The 23,836-nt window shown below is 42.6% G+C and overlaps 1 protein-coding gene across 1 annotated transcript in view; it reads left to right on the top strand.

Annotated features, from left to right (window-relative positions):
• Nucleotides 1-23,836, top strand: part of LOC134355552 (protein phosphatase 1 regulatory subunit 12B-like) — a 249,629-nt gene that overhangs the window by 78,098 nt on the left and 147,695 nt on the right. Inside the window, exon 3 of the mRNA XM_063065573.1 lies at nucleotides 18,930-19,048. Within this exon, the coding sequence (XP_062921643.1) occupies nucleotides 18,930-19,048 (119 nt within the window). The remainder of the gene's footprint in view (nucleotides 1-18,929; nucleotides 19,049-23,836) is intronic.

Raw genomic sequence — 23,836 nt, 5'->3', positions numbered from 1 at the left:
TGATGGCGAGAAAAGGAGAAGGAAGACGCGTGTGAAGACAGCTGGTAGACCACCGGATGAAGTGGACTGGGAGCAAGGGTCTGAATGTATGGGCTTCTACAAACCCCATTTCCAGAAAAGCTGGGATATTTTCCAAAATGCAATAAAAACAAAAATCTGTGATAGGTTAATTCATGTGAACCTTTATTTAATTGACAAAAGTACAAAGAAAAGATTTTCAATTGTTTTACTGACCAACTTAATTGTATTTTGTAAACATACACAAATTTAGACACAGACACCCATGAAAAACAGAAGAATCCCAAAAGATTGAACGACAGAAAAACATTAGAACCTCAGAGCCCCCTTCTTCACCCCCCCCGTGCAAGCAGCAGCAAAGAATCAACACACCAAACTACTCCCCCCCCCCCCCCGCCCATTTCAGGAAAGCATCAGCACCCATCATTCACCAAGCAAAAGCAGAGCACCCCAAAGAGAGACTGTGATCTGCAGTCAACAAAAGCTAATTACTCAACAGTTGGACATGCCACAGGCTCTCTCTCTTAGTAACAATACAGAGATATTGTCCATTTGCACAGCAAAAGGGGAGACTGACAGTCGCTTTTACAATATTACAGTTTGCCACGTCACTTTTTATTCCGAGATTCTCCAACTTGAAAATCAGCAGCAAATTCTTGCCACCATCGAGAAAAAGAGAGAGTGCACAGCTTGATCATTGAGACCTCCATCCGTACGTCCACTGCAGCTAAATCCTAATGTGCCCTCTCCCACGACACTTCAGTTGGTAACACTGGCTGTCCGCAGGGCCGCATCCCAGAGGCACCATCTTCTAAAACGCGGTTTGAGTTCCACTTGCAGATCAGGACCTCAATAGAACCCCAACCATCTTGAAAAGGGGAGAAAAGAAACATTAGAGAGGAATTTAAGCTGTTTCTGTAGATGAGTTTGAAGAGGCAACCAATTGGCGCCATCTTAACTCCGCCTGCTACGGAGTTATATTGGAAACAATCAAAATAAACTTACTAAACTATAATTTCACCCTCCTGGCAGTAATTGTATTGTAGTACCTCAGCTTTGTATTTTGCAACTTGGCCTAAATTGTACCAAAGCCTTAATGTACCAAAAACTTTGTTTCCAAATGTCCATGTTCTAAAATTTAAAATAAACAGTTTATTGTGACAAGAATACACATAGATTAAGATGTTAGCTGTCCTGTGTGATCAGCAGTTGGTCTACCACCTGTCTTCAGGAGAGAGAGAGATAAGGAAAACAATGGAGCAGCATTTGGAGATGTTAATGAAGGGACGGGAGAGCTGTCAAGATCGGCTCACCCTTTGAACCCTGAACTGTTTGAAGTGATGTACAGGCGATACCCCAGCAGGGGGATAAAAAGGGACAGGGTCGCTAAGGCAGGACCCACACGACACCCGAGGTAACAAGACCCTGGAAGCGGTGCGTCTCTCACAAGTCGGTGGGAAGTTTTGGAAGGCCGGGTGCGGGACCGGCCATAGACGCACAGGGTGGAAAGGCACGATCGGCGGGAACCTGGTGTGTGTCCACCCTTGCCTGGGTGCCAGGTTCACTGCAGGGAAATGATCGTATCTGGAAACGGAGGGGTCACAGTCGGTGACCTCAGATGACATCACAAAGGACTCGCCCGAAAGCTGACTGTGAAGGTCTGTGTGGAAGCCGTTTTGAATATTCATTTGTTTTGCGCTCTCTCTCCTTCCCCCCACTGTCCATCGCCACGGCAGTGATTACTGCGAACTGAACTGAACTAAATTGAACTGAACTTTGCGTCACTTTGAAACTGGTCATTTATCCCTGGACAACGATAGAGCTTGATTGATCCTGTTATCTTGATTCTGTGTACATGTATGTTTATCATTGCTGAACTGTTGCATTCATTATCCTTTTGATTAGAGTACTGTGTTGCTTGTTTCTTTAATAAAACTTTCTTAGTTCTAGTAATCCAGACTCCAACTGAGTGATCCATTTCTGCTGGTTTGGCAACCCAGTTACGGGGTACGTAACATAAGTGGGGTTCTAGTCCGGGATTTTGAATGCTAAATTTGGGACGGAGTAAATTGATTGGGTCAAAATTCCCGAAAGAAAGAAAAGACAAACAGCAGAAATGGAGGCTGAGGAAATTATAAAGGCGCCGACCTTGGAGGCATTAGAAGATGCCAGGAAATTGGAATTGGTAGCTGTGGCCAAACTGTTGAATCTTGCTAAGGGGAAGTTGACAATGAGGAGAGAGGAGATGCACAGAGCTATCGTAGAGCACTATGTATCTAAAGGTGTGTTTCCCCAAGGCGAGCTGGGGTGGTGTCTATTGAAAAACCTGCTGGAGATGCGGTACAGGTGCAGCTTGAAAAACTGAGACTCGAGCACGAGTTCCGGGTACGGCAGTTGGAGCGAGAAGAGAAGGAGAGAGAGTTAGAAAGGCAAGAGAAGGAGAGAGAGTTAGAAAGGCGGGAGAAAGAGAGAGAGAGAGGCAGTTGGAGTGAGAAGAGAGGCAGTTGGAGAAACAGAAGGAAGGGGAATTCGAGCTGGAGAAGTTAAGGATAAGGGTAGAGCAGGGGCCCGTGCTGAACCAAGGTGGAGGGTTCCGGGTGACCCAGGAGGTTAGGCTGGTTCCCCCATTTGACGATACTGACGTGGATCGGTACTTTCTCCATTTCGAAAAAGTTGCTACAAGTCAAGACTGGCCGAGGGATAAGTGGGCTGTTTTGCTTCAGAGTGTACTTAAGGAAAAGCCCAACAAGCTTACTCAGCTTTGTCTGCGGAAGATGCCCAGAGGTATGAGGTGGTGAAAGAGGCCATCCTCAGGATTTATGAGTTGGTCCCGGAGGCATACCGGCAGAGGTTCCGGAATGCGAGGAAGCAGTGGGACCGCATGTATTTAGAGTTTGCCTGTGAGGTGCAGACATATTGTGAGCGTTGGTGCGCCTGGAAGGGGGTAGAGGGGGATTATGACAGACTGCTACAGCTGATCCTGATTGAGCAGTTTAAAGGTTGTGTCCCTGAGGGTATGAGACCCTACCTAGATGAGAAAGAGGCAGCCACGTTAGCCGCAACTGCTAAGTCAGCGGATGAGTATGCGTTGACGCATAAAATGAAGTTTACCCCGAGTAAAGGCTACCAGAAGGGTCGTCAGGACGGTGGGGAGAGTCCGCCGGAAAAGTCAGAAAGTAAGCCGGGGACTAGTGAAAAGGATAAGGTAGACCAGGAGCAGTCTGGTAGGAAGTGTCCTGGGGTCGTCTGTTATAATTGCGGGAAAATCGGACACTTTGCGTCCAGGTGCTTTGCCCCAAAGAAGGAGACGGGAAAAGGAAAAACGGCGATTTTAACTGGCTGTATCGAACTGGTAAACGAACCGCTAGGAGAGGACAGGTCTGCCAAAGTCCAGGAAGGGCGCGAGAGGTTTATCTCGGCTGGATTGATGTCGGTGAAGGAGGGGTTAAAACCAGTTCCAGTGCGGAGCTGGAGAGACACGGGAGCGTGTCAGTCACTAATACTGAAGAGTGTATTAGAGTTTAGCTCAGAGACCCAGACTGGGGAGGTAAAGGTCAAAGGTGTTGGGGAAGGGACAGAGTCAGTCCCTTTGCACCAGATACAATTACAAAGCAACCTGGTCTCTGGACTAGTCACGATTGGGGTGAGGTCGGAATTACTGATGAAAGGCGTGGAAGTCTTGCTCGGTAATGACCTCGCCGGGGGAATCGTGTTCGAAGCAGTGAAATTGACAGGTCAGCCTGTCAGCATTGAGGCCCCGCCCATGGACTCACAGGTTCATCACGGGACTGCGGTAGTAAATTTAGCTGAGACGTTTCTGCCAGCCTTGTACGAGAAAGGGGTAGAAAGTGAAAAGAAGGAGTGTAGTGAGACAAGAGGTAGTGAGGGAGCTGGGACAGACGTAGCAGTAGCCAGGAAAGAATTTGTGCAGACGCAGGAGCGAGACGAGGGGCTGATGGTTTTGGCAGAGACAGCTCTCTCTGACACAGAATTAACAAGGGAACTAGTAGGCTATTGTGTGGAGGAGGAAGTGCTAAGGAAGAAAGGGAAACCAAGTACCGTACCCGCAGATGAGGAATGGGGGGTGGTGCAAAAGAGTTATGGGGATGAGATTTTTAACCTGGGCCACAAGGTACCCCCGGTGGACATTTTGCGGTGCTGGAGGAAACAGTTGGTGAAATCATGAAAGAGGTTTACCGGCTGCCCAGGAGGAAGGATGTTATTGATTATGGCTGACGCGAACTGAGACGGTCACAGGCTTTTGATATGCTAACAAACCTAGTCGGTGTTAGCGTGGAAATCAATGAAGCTAGGGTCCCCCTGATGAGAGAAAAAAACCATTTTGAAAAGATGAGTATGGTATCGACCGGATGGGAGAAGGCTATAGTTTTGGCCAGCTCTGCTGATAAGGTCTCTCCCTTAATCCCCGAACAAAGCGACTCTTTAGGAGAAGTAATTAAATGACTCGCACACGTGTGTTTGATTGTCCCGAGGCGATGCAAAGAACTGGGACGTTGGGTGGTGCTTGTTACACTAGGTCAGCCTAGCGAGCAACAGCCTTATAGAATGAGTAATTCAGTGACTAAAGGGCTGACAAACACAGAGGTGTGTATTGGCGATGTAATACGGCTGTCTGAAGCCAGCTTGATAGTGAACCTTGAAAAAAATGAGTTCGGCCACACGAAGGTCACTTACCTGGGAATTGTGGTGACACAGGGGCAGCTGGCAGCGATGCAAGCTACAGTGCAGGCTATCGCTGACATCCCAACCCCGACAGACAAGAGGGCCCTCAGAAGGCTCTTGGAGATGGTGGGGTACTGTAGGAAGTTTTGCAATAACTCTGCGGTTACTACCCCTCCCCCTCCTGCTAAGCCCTTGCGAGAGAAAACTAAGTCGGAATGGGACGACCCTTGTTATTGTGGTCCGGGACAAAACCAAATGAGAGGTTACATTGATCGAAATTCATCAGTGTTTTTGGCCGCTATGAAGTTTGCTAAGTTGGAGCCTGGTCTAAGGGATTATTAATAACACATATAAAAGGAAAAGAAAATGTGATGGCTGACTGTCTGTCAGGTGTTGACAACTTCAAACTCGCTGTATTAGCCAAATAGCTGATGAAGATGTGTATTTGTGTGTATCAAATAATATATTCATGTTTGTAATTTTTACCCCCGGTAAAAATCCTTAAAGGGGGGAAGTGTGACAAGAATACACATAGATTAAGATGTAGCTGTCCTGTGCTGGCACCAGTGGGATCAGCAGTTGGTCTGCCACCTGTCTAAAGGAGAGAGAGAGAGAGAGAGAGAGATAAGGAAAACAATGGAGCAGCATTTGGAGATGTTAATGAAGGGACGGGAGATCTGTCAAGATCGGCTCACGCTTTGAACCCTGAACTGTTTGAAGTGATGTACAGGCGATACCCCAGCAGGGGGATAAAAAGGGACAGGTTCGCTAAAGCAAGACACACACGACACCCGAGGTAACAAGACCCTGGAAGCGGTGCGTCTCTCACAAGTCGGTGGGAAGTTTTGGAAGGCCGGGTGCGGGACCGGGCCATAGACGCACAGGGTAGAAAGGCACGATCAGCGGGAACCTGGTGTGTGTCCACCCTTGCCTGGGTGCCAGGTTCACCGCAGGGAAACGATCGTATCTGGAAACGGAGGGGTCGCGGTTGGTGACCTCAGATGACATCACAAAGGACTCGCCCGAAAGCTGACTGCGAAGGTCTGTGTGGAAGCCGTTTTGAATATTCATTCGTTTTACTCTCTCTCTCCTTCCCCCCACTGTCCATCGTCACAGCAGCGATTACTCTGAACTGAACTAAATTGAACTGAACTTTGCGTCACTTTGAAACTGGTCATTTACCCCTAGACAACGATAGAGCTTGAGTGATCCTGTTATCTTGATTCTGTGTACATGTATGTTTATCATTGCTGAACTGTTGCATTCATTATCCTTTTGATTAGAATACTGTGTTGCTTGTTTCTTTAATAAAACTTCCTTAGTTCTAGTAATCCAGACTCCAACTGAGTGATCCATTTCTGCTGGTTTGGCAACCCAGTTACGGGGTACGTAACATTATCTAGGTGAGGATAGATTATACAATTCTGACATATAACTGATTTGTCTATCTATATATTGTGGTCAATTTTTCCTTCCCCTCAATCTCACTTACCTGGTTCAAGATGCCACTGTTCCAGTTTAAGATGATACTACTGAAGTTCGGCAACAGCTTATTGGTAGTTCAAAAGGCAAGAAATCTGACAAAATTCATTATTAATTACATTTTTTTCTGACATAAGTTGTGGTAAACTATCACTGCAAACGATGAAGAGGCAAGTGAAGCATAATGTGTTCGAGATGGTGTTGGGGTTGGAGATCCACAAGTTGGAGATGGAATTGGAGGGAGCGATTCGGAGGAATCGAGGTGCAGGAGCTTTGGTGCCCGTCCACCTAAACTGGGAGTGAGGTTTGATCAATCTAAGCGTTGAGCTAATTTGGAAAGGCTGAGGACGGCTTTGGGCTAGGTGACAACGTCCAGGCGCAGAGCATATTGTTATGGCAGGGCCTGCGTCCTAGTACACAGCATGATCCAGTTTTTGGACAGCCCAGATAGACTGGAAACATGGGGTCAGGACCAGAGGCGAAGGTCAAGCGAATTCTGCTCGCCCTTTTGTGATGTTCACTCCGCTCTCCATGGCGCTGAGTCCGAGACTTTCTGGTTGCTACGCGCTTCATGTTGTGAGCTTCGCAGCGATTTGTCCTGCTATATGATGAACTGAGACTGAAGCCGTGGGCCTACTGTGGCTGCTTTGGGGTTCAGGTCTATTAACTCAGTTTGCTTGCTTTTGTTGTTTGCATGGTTTGTGTTTTTTCCCTCTTTCGCTGTGCATTGGGTGCTCGACTTCTAATTGGTTTCTTGACAAATCTCAAGATTGTATAATCTATACATACTTTAGTAATAAATGTACTTCGAATTGAATCCTTTGAGGACTAGCAAGTGCAAATTGCTGATGTTCATAGATGACTTCTAACACTTGACCCCAAAATTACAGAACATAATTTTGTTCATACTTTATTCTTGATAACAGTAACTGAGGATTCTTTCATTTGAAAGGCTAATCATTAGGGGAAATTGAAGGAAGATGTTTCACGCATACCTTGAGAGTTTTAAATGAAATTCACTTAACTTGTGTACCTGTTAATATGTAGAAGTCTGGATATCATAATGAAGACTGCAAATTTGGTCTTAGAAGTTTCTCTATTAATTGGTGTCTTGAGTCTTTAATTCTTGTTGTACTTGCCACTTTTTATATTAACTTGGCCTGGAAGGTTTTCAACCTGCATATTATTTTGTAGCATGATGGGTACCATTGTATTATGGCTATATCTGTAGAATGCCAAAAATCATATCACACTTCCAAGCGATAAGTTAGTTGTCTGGCCTTGCAAACAAGCTATTTATGATCCTGTTTCCCCTGCGTCATACACAAAATGGAGCCAAAAGATCTTCAATATGTGCATTAATAGTAGCAAGAAAGGGTTACTGGAAGAGTGATGGGATTAATTAGAGACCAAAGTGGAGGCAGAAAGCATGGGTTTGGTTTTGCATCATTGTTTATTAACAAAACTATCTTTGTGTTTGCCACAGTTGTGATAAATAAAAGTTGCTGAGGTAGTGAAATAAAAGTGGATTAAGTGTTGCAATGAGGGCTAACAGTATTAAAAATAACTAAGTGCTCAGCTGACATTTACCCCAAGTTGCAGAGCTACACTCTGCTTGGTTGCAGCAGATGGAAAAATGTCAATAGACTGGATTAAAAAAAAAAGCGAAACATACTAGAAAATCTGACAGTGTCAGTCAAATCAAATTTATTTGTAATTATAATTTCATTTTGGAATTACAAATAATAAAGACTATTTTGAAAAATGCAAACCAAAACAATGATATTAGCTGTCATCAAAATTGTTTAACTGTGCTATTACCATTACCAAATACAGGTAGGTTTTGATTGCTTCATTGGAAAACTATGACTTTAAATGCAATTTATTCAAAAGAATATGCTTTCCTTTATAATTTGCATTGTAAATACAAAATGTAATGTAACTCAACAACTCATGAAAATGATACTGAAATTGTGCTCAGTAGCTTCCTATCTACCCCCTTTCCGTTCTGCTCAATGGCACCCCTTCTCTTCCCGCAACCATTTTTGCAGTACAAATTCCAGCCAATGAGTTTGAGCAGATTGGCAGCCCAATAGCACCGTCCTGCAGCCTTTGCTGCCAGATGTCAGCAGGTTATTTCTGCGTTGTTGCAGCCTTTACTCCCACAGCGCATCGCCACTGAGTTGATGTGAAATAGATTGACTATACCTGATTGAATTTCTGTTTTACTTTGCTTTATTTCTTTTAATGGGAATAAATTTTAAAAACATTCACTTTTTGTTTCTGATCATAACTAATTATTTGACAAAACTGGAAGAAATACTGTGGAAGAAAATTTCAGTCACTTGCACATCCTTCAATTAGTTTTTTTTGGGTTGAGATAAGTGTGTGCAGACGGCTCTGTTGATGTTATGCACATGGATTTCACAGTAGTTCATAAATAGCACATAGTAGGTGTCTCAGTAAAGCTGAAAGTCAAGGTTTCAAAATAGCAATAACAATACTGAGTAAAGGCTGACTAACAGTTGTGATAAATGACAGTTTTTCAGACTGATGGGTGTGATGTTTCCAAACTGGAGCATTTATCATTTTGACCTCAATGACATTGGTAGTAAAAGACTAAATTTCAAAGTTTTAAGTGCAAGAGTGTAGTAAATGCCAAGGAAGGCGTTAACTGATATCATGAAGGCATATAACAAGATTGGTAGGTGATGGAAAACCATGTGACATTTGAAATTAAAAGGGGAAAGGTCTGCAGTGATGCATTTTAATAAGTATGAGCTGAATAGATTCTGAATTGGAGAAATGCCAGTTTTGGTTGTATCAGAAAGGTTCTGCAAGTGTAGATTGGGTCAGGCCATTTTCTGGCAAAGATGTACTTGGTAAGTGGAAGGCCTTTGAAAGTGAATTTCTGAGAGTACAAAGCTTGTATGTATCTGTTAAAATAAAAGGCAAAGATAACAGGTTTAGGGAACCTTGGTTTTTGAGAGATATTCAGGCCCTGGTTAAGAAGAAGGAAAGGTGCAGAGCAGGTACAAGCAGGCAGAAACAAATGAGTATAAGAAATTCAAGGGAACAATTCAGAAAGAAATCAGGAGGGCTAAAAGAAGGCATGAGGTTGCCCTGGCAGACAAGGTGAAGGAGAATCCAAAGGAATTCTACAAAGCAAGGGCCAAAATTGATCCTCTGGAAGATTAGAATGATCAATGTGTGGAGCCAAAAGAGATGGGAACATCTTAAATGGATATTTGCCTCAGTATTTACTGAGGAGACGATACAGTCTAGAAATGAGGCAAAGCAACAGTGAGGTCATAGAGTTATTATAGATTACAGAAAAGGATATGTTCGCTGTGTTGAGGCAAATTAGGGTGGACAAATCCCCACGGCCTGACAAGGTGTTCCCTTGGACCCTGCTGGAAACAAGTGTAGAAATTGCAGGGGTCCTAACAGAGATACTTAAATCATCGTTAGTGACAGATGAGGTAGCGGAGGATTGGGGGATAGTTAACGTTGCTTTGCTATTTAAGAAAGGCTCTAAAAAGAAACTAGGAAATTATAGGCTGGTGAGCCTGACATCAGTAGTGGGAAAATTACTGGAATGTATTCTAAGAAACCGGATATTGAGTATTTGGACAGACAGTGATTGATTAGGGATAGTCAGCATGGCTTTTGTGTGTGCTAGGTTGTGTCTAATTAACCTTAGTTTTTTTGAGGAGGTTACCAGGAAAGTTGATGAAGGTGAGGCAATGGATGTTGTCTACGTAGACTTTAGCAAGGCATTTGATAAGGTCCCGCATGGGAGGTATATCAAGAAAGTTCTGCTTGCAATTCAAGGTGAGGTAGTGAATTGGATTAGACATTGGCTTTGCAGGAGGAGCCAGAGAGTGGTTTTAGATGGTTATCTCTCTAACTGAGGCCTCTGACCAGTGGAGTTCCGCATGCATTTGTGCTGGATCTGTTGTTGTTTGTCATCTATGTTAACAATTTGGATGATAATGTGGTTAAGTAGATCAGCAAATTTGCAGATGACACCAAGATTGGGGGTGTAGTAGATGGCAAGGAAGACTATCAAAGCTTGCAGGGGTCTGGACCAGCTGAAAAAATGGCAGGTGGAATTTAGTACAGACACATATGAGGTGTTGCACTTTGGAAGGACCAACCAGGGTAGGACTTGCACAATGAATGGTAGGGCACTGGCAAGTGTGGTAAAACAAAGGAGATAGGAATACAAGTCCATAATTCATTATAAGTGGCATCACAGGTAGATAGGGTCATGAAGAAAGCTTTTGGCACATTGGCTTTCATAAATCAAAGTATTGAGTACAGAAGTTAGGATATTATGTAGAAATCGTCTCAGACAGTGGTGAGGCCTAATTGGTTTTCACCTACCTACAGGAAAGATTTAAATAAGGTTGAAAGAGTGCAGAGAAAATTTATAAGAGTGTTGCTGGGACTATAGGACTTGAGTAATAAGCAAATGATTCATAGGTTAAACTTTATTCCCCAGAACATAGAGGATTGAAGGGAGATTTAATAGAAGTATACAAAATTATGAGTATAGATAGTATAAATGCAAGCAAGCTTTTCCCACTGAAGTTAGGTGAGACTAGAACTAGAGGTCATGTGATAAGGGTGAAAGATGAAATGTTTAAGGGGAGCATGAGGGGAAACTTAGAGGGTGGCGAAAGTATGCAATGAGCTGCCAGTGCATATGGTGGATGTGCTTTTGGTTCAGCACGGACTAGAAGGGCCGAGATGGCCTGTTTCCGTGCTGTAATTGTTATATGGTTATATGGTTTCACCATCTTAAGAGAAGCATCGATAGGTATGTGGATGGGAGGGTTATGGAGGGCTATGGTCCTGGGCAGGTCACTGGAACTAGGCAGTTTAAATGATTCGGCATGGACTAGATGAGTCAAGGGTCCTGTTTCTGTGCTGTAGTTTTCTATGACTGACTAATATTTGCTAAGCTATGCACTATTTAAATGGGTGCAAAAATAGTGTTCTGGGTTGCCCTTACATGAATTTTGAAGGTACCAGCGTTTCAAAACACTGAATATAGATGAACCTAATTTTTTTGAGATGTATGCAAAGTATTACATTGTTAAATGTGCTCTGTAGCATGAATTTGCCATGTAACTAATTCAAGACACCATTGAATTACAGGGATGAAGGCTTTTAACCAATGGGGGGAAACTGCGGTCACTTTAATGGAACAGAAAAGACTATTAGGCAGTTTAAAATGCTATAGCTGGAGATAGTGAAGAGGAAATTGTTTAATGTGTAGAGCTAGTAGCCAAAAAGAATGAAAAGGAAATGAGGAAAACATTGCTTGGAAATGGGGAATAATCGTGCTCCTTGTCATATTATCTAAATATGTCTCCTACATTCACTTGTTTAGAATTTTGAGATTTTGTAAAACTGTTTGCAGCTACATCTGGCATGGAGCCTACTAAAACATGAATTTTGTCTAGTGTGGGAATGGTTTGTCGGAAGGCCAAAGTGAGAGTAAAACCCTCCATGGTACTGAACCTGCCTTCTCTTTACATCATACACAGCTGCACATTAACAAAGATTTCCTCTTTATTCATTGTCAGTTTGTCTACTGGGGAAAACTCATTACCCGGTACTATCACTTCACATTGTACGGATAGTTACTGCTCACTTCTTGGACCGTTTTATGTGCTCTGTTATTATATGTACTTTACCAGGCTTAACCATTTACAGAAGCAGTTGCCACTCTCTTTCACCTTAACTGCATCACCTGTTGTTATTTATTCCTTCTGCCCTTAAATCTTACTGTTTCTCATCCCTCTGTTGTCCTCCCATGCTTCTCCTTCTCTGCATTTCTGCATTTTTTTTACTGTCATCATTTTCAGGATCTGGTGGATGCTCATTGACCTGAAACATTAACTCTGCTTCTGTCTAACCTGAATATTTCAGCATGTTTTATTTTGAATTTTCCCTACTTATATTATTTTCCTCTTAAATTTTCATGCTGATTGCAATCCTATACCATCTAGTTTGGGGTAGAGATGTTGCAAAAATGGCTCATGGAATCCTTCAGAAATAACTACTAGTATTTTCTGTTTTACAAAACTAGGGAATACTGCAGTTGACTTATTGCTATTTTTAGTCTACAGATGTAACCCCATTTCCTTTTGCTGAAGTAAATCTTATCCAAAGTCAGGCATGTGATCAGAGTTATAAATTTAGTGGTGTTTCACCAAAATTCTACGTTATAAATCATGGAAGTGCTTTAGCATGTCCTCACCTTCAAAGTTGATTAGGAAGGACATTGCAATTCGGGATGAAAAATGGGTCATTGGTTTATTGATGCCTTGGTGGAGTTGTTTGGGCTCCACTTTGCCTTATTATAAAAGAATAGAAATATGAAGCGCTGTTCATATGGAGGTGAAAATATCACAATCCAAAGTCTCAGAAGGGTACTTGTTATTTTTTTTATTTTCATTTGAGAATTCATTGGCTTGTTAGTATAAATTTCCGTACAAATGCAAATCAAAAATGGAAAGGGCTGACATCCAAAATATAATTTCAGCTTCAAGCCAAAATTCAAACATATTTGTAGAAAATGATCGTAACAATGTCTTCCCTCATCTTTTTCTAGATTTGTCTAACTTCCTCTTGTTTGTGCAGCATTCTCAACTCCTCCATTCTTCATCACTCTAAATGCATAAATGTTAGCATTCCTTAAGTTGATTCTAGTCATGACCTACTTCTCAAAGCACTTCAGTAGATGTGATTGCCTTTGGGTGATGGCTCACGATGCTCTTCTTAGGCGCTTGTATGATTGTCGCCCTTTTGAAACAGATGGGAACCTCCAACTGCAGCTATGATGTCCTTGTAAACCTCTGCCATTTGGTTGGCACAGGTTTTTAGAGCCCTACAAGCTACACCATCAGGGCCTGACACCTTGCGAGGCTTCAGTCTCTTGAAAGATGTTCTGATGTTGGCTTCTGAGACAGGTCACAGGATCACCAGGTGCTGCAGGGATTCACACAGGTGTGGTTTTATTCTCCCTTTCAAATCGTGCGTAAAAGACATTGAGCTCATTTGGGAGTGAAACATCACAGTGGTTGATGATAAGTTTTGCTTTGTAGGAAGTAATGGCCTACCAACATGCATCAAATTCCATCTCTACTCTCAAATGGAATTGTTTTGATGCCCTTAAAATAGATTTTCATAGGTCGTACCTGGACTTGATTAGTTCTACATCTTGAATGCCACAGCAGACTACAAATCTGCTGCATTCACTGCTTTTGGTTTGAGTATGTTCATTATGTTCTCAAAAGCACACACTAATTCACACAGGCCTTGATGAAGTCTGTTATAACTGTGGTAAATTCATTCAGATTCGAAGATGAATCCCTGAATACTGTCCAATTCACCGACTCAAAGCAGTCCTGTAAGCGCTCCTCTGCCTCCCTTGATCATACCACCTTTGTCCTCATCACTGACGCTGAATTCTTTAGTCTCTACTGGGAGTAAAAGTACAGCCAGGTGATCCGACTTAATGGTATAATGTCAAGTGTGGTAGTTGTTCAGAGACTTCTTCAAGCTACCTTGCTTGAAATCTCGCACAGTGATTGGGAAAGCATCAAGTTGTGTAGTTTTGTGTCTGCTGATTATGTTGCTCAGCTCCTCCAGTGCCTGCCTGATGTTGGCTTGAGGTGGAATGTGCACTGTTAACCAGGATGATGGTGGAAATCGGCAGATGGTGGAAATCGGCAGATGAAATGGATGACATTTGACTGCTAGGTGTTCCAGGTTGGGTGCGCAGGACTGAGACAGAACTATCACGTTCGCGCAACATACTCCACCACTTCCTATAAAACGGGTCCCTAGCCTTTTTTTTTTGCACCGCGGACCGGTTTAATATTGACAATATTCTTGCGGACCAGCCGACGGTGGGGGTGGGGGGCGGTGTTCAAGTTCAACAGTACGTGACAGGGAATGAGGAAAGATGCAGCTGACTCCTCACGGCCCCGTAGCACATGCTTTGCGGCCCGGTACTGGTCCGTGGCCTGGTGGTTGGGGACCACTGCTATAAAAAACCGAACTGGGGAGAAGGCAGGAGGATGGGTTTGAGAGGTTTAATAAATCAGCCATAATGGAATAGTGGAGCACACTCAATGTGTGAATGACCCAATTCTGCTCTGATATCTTATGGTCTAAATTGGAGGGTTAAATTGACCCATAATAGGTCAACATAGCATCATGGTCGAATATTCTGTTTTTATGTTTATAAGTGCACTTTACACACCACTTCATCTTCAATAAAGATGTTAGGCTGCAAATGAATTTAATTGGAAAAAGTAATTGCTCCTTTGGGATATGTTTTTTTAACAACAGCTTGGCAAAAGAAAACACAGTGCATGGTTATCTCAGTAAGCATGAGCCATTTTCAGAAACATTCAAATTTAATGACAGAAAAACTAAAATCTGAAATTGGGAAATTATCTGCAAAAACAGTGCATTTCCCTGGCAAATCAGAATAGCAGAATAGGTGTTTTTTTTGGCGGGGGGGTGGGGGAGAATAAGTAAATTGAATGTTAAAGGAGGAGACTGTTACAAGCTATCTAATGTCTAAGTTTTTGCAAAGGGATTTTCATTTTACAGAGATTAATCTGTAGTTTTTTAATGCTAATTCAGGTTCAGCTGTTAGTTTTCAGCAATGGGGCAATTGCCTCTCTTCGTTATTCTCATCACCTGTAGTTATTAGATTTACTGGTAACTGTCCCTTGGATCTGCAAGTCGTTTTAAATGATTTAGTCCAATTCCACTTGCCTTTATCCAGCCAGACTGAGATTTATACTGGAGAGTTCAGGCTAAATATCCATTTTTTAAAAAATGATTAGCTGTTGAAGGAACAATCATGTTTCTTGATTAAGGGGCTGGTTTGGAAGGCTGGGGAAAGGTATGTACAGAGTACTAGCTCAGGAATATTTGCCATAAAAGTTCCATGTGGATTTGTATATAATTTTTGGTCCTTGGATTTAAGATGATTTTTTTTAGGGATTAGGATCTATTGGGGCGATAGGGATTGAAGTTTAGAGTTATACCTGGACTAGAGATAGCATAGCTATACGCTGAATAGAGCCCAACATTCTGGGACAGCCCCCATGTTTACTGTAAGAAAATGGGTCTATTAATTCAGAAAATTCCACAACAGTTTAATTATGGCCGGGAAACTAGGTGCCACTGCTCATTCAATGTTTTAAGAATGTGTACAAAGTATTTTTTAGTTCTCCTCTTTCTTTCTTTCTTTTTCAATCTTTTTATTAAGTTTCAAAATTAAACATAACAATAATAGTAATGATTTACTTCTCTTCTTAGTCATCACTCAGTTGCTGCATGATTTAGTCCAAAGCTGAAATTTTACAAAAATCCTAAATGAGGCCATTTTAAAATTAATGATCTCGCTGAACTCCTCTTTCTCATATACATGTGATTGTTGTAATGTTATAATGTTTTAAAAGCATTTCAAAGCTCAATTTAAACAGTTGGAAAAATACTGCACAATTTTTTGAACCATTTTCAGTAAGCTCAAGTCTTTTTCAAAAAAAAGAATCAAAGTATTACCATCTCTTACTACTATACCAGTTTGGAAGTATTTCACTGACATAATTGTGTGCTATCAGATTAGCATAATAGCTCTTTTTATCTTAATTCCAATTAAAATTCACTATTTTACATTGATTGTACCAACACTGCATTATTTCAAGTACCTTACTGTAATCAATAGCAGTGTCAAGGTCCAACTGCAGGATTTCTTCTGTGAAGAAGTTTCATTTGCACTGCAAGTGCAAGCTGTAAACAGAATGCTTTTTCTAACAAAATGGGAAAATATAAACTTGATAACATGCAGTCATTATTTCCAAATAATCCCCATTCTGTCATTTTGTGTGTTTTTAGTTTCAATCTGATGGAATACAGTTCTGTTTTTGAAATACTTATTAAAATCTATTTTAGGAGGCAGAGAAGGAAAGCTAAAAGACACTTTCATTGCAGAGGTTACAGTGTTGAGTCGTATCCATAGGATTTCTTTGTCTCTACTTCATTAATGCCAGGCGGTAGATTTTCCTGATGTGGCAAATAAAATGCTGCATTTTCTAACAAATCCATAAAGCTGTAAATATTTGCCATTTATTGATGGAAGTGATCAATGTCTAGGTGGTTACATTTTTATTCAATCAATTAGTAATTAAAATGCAATTCAACAAGGAGTATAACATTTAAATAATTGAAAAGTGTTGCACATTATAACAATGCAGTGTAAGAATCTTAAGGATTTGTGTGCATTCAGTCCTGAGTTCTAAAACTGTCAAGAGAAATGCTCTTTTGGGTCAGTTCAATTTGATAGGCATCTGTTTGAAAACTGCTTTTGCCCCTGGGTGAATACATGTTCAGGCTTTCAGCTGAAATGTTTTAATATTTTAAATGTCATGACCTGATTTAATTTGTTGTGGCATTCCTTCATTTTACGCTGCACATTATCTAGGCAAAGTAGTTCTATATGTGAAATACTCGGGGATTATTTGCTTTAGTTGAAATTTGAATAGATCTGGCAAGTGTTAATGTCCAGGTTGATTCAAGCTGCTGTTGAACTATTTCAATAGGTTGGTGACCTTCAATTTGTTTGGAAATATATGAACAAAATGAAATGTTCAGTGTTCTTTTCATTCAAATCAGATTATCAAACGGTGTTGGTACACTACTCCATGCAAAACAGCACTTGGAGGATTTTCTGATCTGTTCACTTGAGAACCGTCTTTACAAACGATTCTTAGTATTAGAGGAAAATCTGAGATGAGAAATTCTGTTATCTTCTATATATTCCAAGGTAACTTTCCATGGTAGTGTAGTACTATAGCATAGAAACATAGAAAATAGGTGCAGGAGTAGGCCATTCGGCCCTTCGAGCCTGCACCGTCATTTATTATGATCATGGCTGATCATCCAACTCAGAACCCAGCCTTCCCTCCATACCCCCTGACCCCCGTAGCCACAAGGGCCATATCTAACTCCCTCTTAAATATAGCCAATGAACTGGCCTCAACTGTTTCCTGTGGCAGAGAATTCCACAGATTCACCACTCTCTGTGTGAAGAAGTTTTTCCTAATCTCGGTCCTAAAAGGCTTCCCCTCTATCCTCAAACTGTGGCCCCTCGTTCTGGACTTCCCCAACATCGGGAACAATCTTTCTGCATCTAGCCTGTCCAATCCCTTTAGGATTTTATACGTTTCAATCAGATCCCCCCTCAATCTTCTAAATTCCAACGAGTACAAGCCCAGTTCATCCAGTCTTTCTTCATATGAAAGTCCTGCCATCTCAGGAATCAATCTGGTGAACCTTCTTTGTACTCCCTCTATGGCAAAGATGTCTTTCCTCAGATTAGGGGACCAAAACTGCACACAATACTCCAGGTGTGGTCTCACCAAGGCCTTGTACAACTGCAGTAGTACCTCCTTGCTCGTGTACTCGAATCCTCTCGCTATAAATGCCAGCATACCATTCGCCTTTTTCACCGCTTGCTATACCTGCATGCCCACTTTCAATGACTGGTGTATAATGCCACCCAGGTCTCGTTGCACCTCCCCTTTTCCTAATCAGCCACCATTCAGATAATAATCTGTTTTCCTATTTTTGCCACCAAAGTGGATAACTTCACATTTATCCGCATTAAATTGCATCTGCCATGAATTTGCCCACTCACCCAACCTATCCAAGTCACCCTGCATCCTCTTAGCATCCTCCTCACAGCTAACACTGCCACCCAGCTTCGTGTCATCCGCAAGCTTGAAGATGCTGCATTCAATTCCCTCATCCAAGTCATTAATATATATTATAAACAACTGGGGTCCCAGCACTGAGCCTTGCGGTACCCCAATAGTGACTGCCTGCCATTCTGAAAAGGTCCCGTTTATTCCCACTCTTTGCTTCCTGTCTGCTAACCAATTCTCTATCCACATCAATACCTTGCCCCCAATACCGTGTGCTTTAAGTTTGCACACTAATCTCCTGTGTGGGACCTTGTCAAAAGCCTTTTGAAAATCCAAATATACCACATCCACTGGTTCTCCCCTACCCACTCTACTAGTTACATCCTCAAAAAATTCTATGAGATTCGTCAGACATGATTTTCCTTTCACAAATCCATGCTGACTTTGTCCGATCATTTCACCGCTTTCCAAATGTGCTGTTATCACATCCTTGATAACTGACTCCAGCAGTTTCCCCACCACCGACGTTAGGCTAACCGGTCTATAATTCCTCGGTTTCTCTCTCCCTCCTTTTTCAAAAAGTGGGGTTACATTAGCCACCCTCCAATCCTCAGTGCTCACTAACAGTGCTAGCAATGTCAGTTCAGCGCCATTGGTGTCTAAGGTGCTTGACCGTTCTCATGACTGTGCGGGATTCCTCAGTGTGCTTCTGTTTCCTCCCACGTGGGCATAATTGGGCAGCTTGGGCTCGTTTTGCTGGAAGACCCTGTTACTGTGCTGAAAATAACAAAAAATTAATTTTAAAAGATTTTAGAATCAAACCTCAATATTCAACAGCAACAACATTGTATTTGCAGTTGATAACTGGAAACAATTTTAAAAATGCAAACTGCATACACTTGCATTTAGTGTAACATAACAGGTAACCTATGGGAAAACTTATTTTAAAAGTACATATATAAAAATTGTACTCAACAGTTATCTTTTTGTTTTTATTTGCAGGTATTTGATAAATAATGGAGCCAATGTTGCTGCTGTTAACAGTGAGGGGGAGATTCCATCTGATATCGCAGAAGAATCAGCAATGAAAGATCTTTTGCAAGACGAAATAAGTAGACAAGGTACTGTATGGAATTCTGGAACATTGGACTTTTCATGCTGGTACCTGTTGGTGCACTCTTCCTAACTGATAGCGAGGTGATGGTAAAAGAGTCTTGTTGTGAATGCTGTTTGTCTAGCTTCAATGGTCTAGTTGTAGATTTAGAATCTTAAAATGAATGTTGTTCCCTAAATATTAACAGTGAAACGGTTACATACAGTAAAACACCAATGATTTGCTATCTGATTTTTCAGAAGTACACATTGATTGGCCTCATTAAGCTCAGTTTCCCACACTGCCCTTACACTTTGCACACGGAGACCACTTTTGTTAGATATCTCGTGTACCTAATAAAGTGGGCACTGAGTTTATGTTCATGGTTTTCTGCTGCTTTAGCCCAACCACTTCAAGTTATGACATCTGTTCAGGGATGCTCTGCATGCCACCGTTGTAACGCGTGGCCATTTGAAGTACTGTTGCCTTTCTGTCAGCTTGAACCAGCCTGGCCATTCTCGACTGACCTCTCTCATTAACAAGGTGTTCTTTGCCCACAGCACTGCTGCTTAATGGATGCTTTTGTTTCTCGCACCATTCTCTGTAGACTCTCGAGACTGTTGTGTGTGAAAATTCTAGGAGATCAGCAGTTTCTGAGATTCTCAAGTCACATTCTGTGGTCAAAGTCACTTGGATCACATTGCTTCCCCATTCTGATGTTCGGTATAATAACACCTGAACCTCTTGACCATGTCTGCATATTTTTGTGCATTTGAATTGCTGCCACATGATTGGCTAATGAGATAATATGAACAAGTGTACCTAATAAAGTAGCCACTGTGTATAATACAATTGGATAATATAAAAAAAATAAAGTGAAGATGTGTGGAATAGTAAGAGTTCAGTACTCTGAGAAAGCTGCCAGTCTTGGACATGTCCTGAGGATACGCAGTTATTAGTGTTTTACTGTATTTCCATTACTTGGACATGAATATAAAAACTAAAACCAGCAAAAAATTGCTTATTAAGATGCCAGTGAAGTTTCAAGTATTTTGTCATTCTTTGTTTTACATCCTGCATTTTTTTCTAAGCTGAAGTGAAGATTACACATGGGTAATTGTGTAAATTGGCTATAATCCATGATGTCATTCTACTTCTGTCTACATTTTGCCATTTCAGTGATGAATTTTCCAGGAGGCTCTTCCTGTTGCTATATACATTTCTTATAAATGATAGCATTTTGTTCTTTGGACAGCTGATACTGTCTTTGCAAGGTAGCAGTTACTGAGTGGCAGTATAATCCAATGGATGCATTGGTATTTTCAGGTGATCCTGGGAAGTGTATTGGAATGAGTTTACTGTAAAATGGTGCAGTGCTTTTGAATGCAGTTTCAATATATTGCCACTTCTAAGAATTGATTTGAATTTTTTTTCTAAAAACCATGTACAATTTATTCATTTGAATATTAACATGATTTTGGAATGTAATGCACTGTATTGATCAGCATGCAGTTTTTGAAGTGGTGTTCAGAAAGTTTGATCAAGCAACAAAGTTCCAGGAAAAATGGTTGACGTTTTTCCCCACACAAGTTACAGGTTTCCCCCGCCATCCGAAGGTAGAGCATTCCTATGAAACGGTTCGTAAGCCGGAATGTCGTAAAGCGAAGAAGCAATTACTATTTATTTATATGGGGAAAATTTTTTGAGCGTTTGCAGACCCAAAAATAACCTACCAAATCATGCCAAATAACACACAAAACCTGAAATAACAGTAACATATAGTAAAAGCAGGAATGATATGATAAATACACAGCCTATATAAAGTAGAAATACTTCTCTACAACGATCGCCTGCACAGATCTCCGTAGCGAAAATCTCACGCAAGCGCTCTCGGCAGAAAATCTCACGCAGGTGCTGTTGGCATAAACGGGCTCTCCAGTAACCTTTAAACTATGAAGCTGCTAAATCTACCAAATAACAAGTGAAAATACATGGCCTATATAAAGTAGAAATAATGTATGTACAGTGTAGTATCACTTACTGGAATTGGGAAAACAGGGCCAAACACACTGATGGTGTGTTAAAGCAACACTCACAACACGCTGGAGGAACTCAGCAGGTCGGGCAGCATCCGTGGAAAAGATCGGTCGACGTTTCGGGCCGGAACCCTTCGTCAGGACTGTAGGAGGATGGGGCAGAGGCCCTATAAAGAAGGTAGGGGGAGGGTGGGAAGGAGAATGCTGGTAGGTTCCAGGTGAAAAACCAGTAAGGGGAAAGATAAAGGGATGGGGGAAGGGAAGCAGGGAGGTGATGGGCAGGAAAGGTGAAGAAAGAACAGGGGGAAAAAACAATGGGTAGTAGAAGGAGGCGGAAGCAAGAGGGAGGTGGTAGGCAGCTGGGGGAGGGGGCAGAGTGACATAGGGATAGGGGAAGGGAGGGGGAGGGAATTACCGGAAGTTGGAGAATTCTATGTTCACACCAAGGGGCTGGAGACTGCCCAGACGGTATATGAGGTGTTGCTCCTCCAACCTGAGTTTAGCCTCTTCATGGCAGTAGAGGAGGCCATGTATGGACATATCTGAATGGGAATGGGAAGCAGAGTTGAAGTGGGTGGCTACTGGGCGAACAACAGGAATTCTGCAGATGCTGGAAATTCAAGCAACACACATCAAAGTTGCTGGTGAACGCAGCAGGCCAGGCAGCATCTGTAGGAAGAGGTGCAGTCGACGTTTCAGGCCGAGACCCTTCATCAGGACTAACTGAAGGAAGAGTGAGTAAGGGATTTGAAAGTTGGAGGGGGAGGGGGAGATCCAAAATGATAGGAGAAGACAGGAGAGGGAGGGATGGAGCCAAGAGCTGGACAGGTGATAGGCAAAAGGGGATACGAGAGGATCATGGGACAGGAGGTCCGGGAAGAAAGACTGGGAGGGGGGGACCCAGAGGATGGGCAAGAGGTATATTCAGAGGGACAGAGGGAGAAAAAGGAGAGTGAGAGAAAGAATGTGTGCATAAAAATAAGTAACAGATGGGGTACGAGGGGGAGGGTGGGGCCTTAGCGGAAGTTAGAGAAGTCGATGTTCATGCCATCAGGTTGGAGGCTACCCAGACGGAATATAAGGTGTTGTTCCTCCAACCTGAGTGTGGCTTCATCTTTACAGTAGAGGAGGCCGTGGATAGACATGTCAGAATGGGAATGGGATGTGGAATTAAAATGTGTGGCCACTGGGAGATCCTGCTTTCTCTGGCGGACAGAGCGTAGATGTTCAGCAAAGCGGTCTCCCAGTCTGCGTCGGGTCTCGCCAATATATAAAAGGCCACATCGGGAGCACCGGACGCAGTATATCACCCCAGTCGACTCACAGGTGAAGTGATGCCTCACCTGGAAGGACTGTTTGGGGCCCTGAATGGTGGTAAGGGAGGAAGTGTAAGGGCATGTGTAGCACTTGTTCCGCTTACACGGATAAGTGCCAGGAGGGAGATCAGTGGGGAGGGATAGGGGGGACGAATGGACAAGGGAGTTGCGTAGGGAGCGATCCCTGCGGAATGCAGAGAGAGCGGGGGAGGGAAAGATGTGCTTAGTGGTGGGATCTCGTTGGAGGTGGCGGAAGTTACAGAGAATAATACGTTGGACCCGGAGGCTGGTGGGGTGGTAGGTGAGGACCAGGGGAACCCTATTCCTAGTGGGGTGGCGGGAGGATGGAGTGAGAGCAAATGTACGTGAAATGGGGGAGATGTGTTTAAGAGCAGAGTTGATAGTGGAGGAAGGGAAGCCCCTTTCTTTAAAAAAAGGAAGACATCTCCCTCGTCCTGGAATGAAAAGCCTCATCCTGAGAGCAGATGCGGCGGAGACGGAGGAATTGCGAGAAGGGATGGCGTTTTTGCAAGAGACAGGGTGAGAAGAGGAATAGTCCAGATAGGACAGGGTGAGAAGAGGAATAGTCCAGAAAAAAGCCGAAATAAACATGCTAATTAATTAGGTGCTGCCTGGCACGTAATTAATTAGCATGTTTATCGGCTTTTTTCTTAAAGATGTGCTGTGTGTCTCCCGGCTACCGCTGCATTCCCCACGAATCGGTACACTATCTGTCCGGGGCCCGGGGGTTGGGGTGGTGGGACACAGGGGTGTCATCTCATCGTCAATCAGGGCAGGCAGCTCATCTTCTCCTATGACTGCTTGCCTCGATGTCGAAGGTCAAGGTTCGTCGTCTGCTGTGGCTGATGTGGAAGGCTTGCTTGACTGTGGAGCCTCGCGCATTTTTCTATCACACATTTCTTTGTAAGCACTCAAACTATCTTGCAAGTATCCCCTAAACATACGTACCCTTTCAAAATTAAAGTCGTACTTTATCATTGCAGTGAAAATCTCACGTAGTTGCTTCACTTCCGCTACTGCATTCAGTTTCGATTGTTATCCTTTCCTCTTCCAATTGCATCAGCTCTTCATCTATCAGTTCTTAGTCATGGGATACCAAAACCTGTTCAACATCATCTTCGTCAGCTTCCACAAACCAAACTCACTTTGCCCTTGCTTTGTTCACCATGATCGAAACGCTTAATTATGTCTAGTTTTACGCTAAGTGTAACACCCTTAGGAGCTCTTTCAGGCTTTTCCGATACCTTAGAACTCCTCTTGCTAATGGCTGCTCACAGGCACGGGTTTAAGCAATGCTGGCGAGAATGCCGTTCCGAATCTGGGGCAGAGTGGCTGCTCGGGGCGCGCGCTGCCTTTTATCGCCCGCTGATTTTTTCGCGTGCTGATTTTTTATCGCACGCTGCCTTTCTTTGTAACAGTGAAAACACCTGAAAGCAAAAACAG

This window comes from Mobula hypostoma, chromosome 13, assembly GCF_963921235.1.
Source record: "Mobula hypostoma chromosome 13, sMobHyp1.1, whole genome shotgun sequence".
Taxonomy (NCBI): Eukaryota; Metazoa; Chordata; class Chondrichthyes; order Myliobatiformes; family Myliobatidae; genus Mobula; species Mobula hypostoma.
The sequence above is the reverse complement of the archived record's forward strand: the minus strand, read 5'-3'. Positions and strand labels throughout refer to the sequence as shown.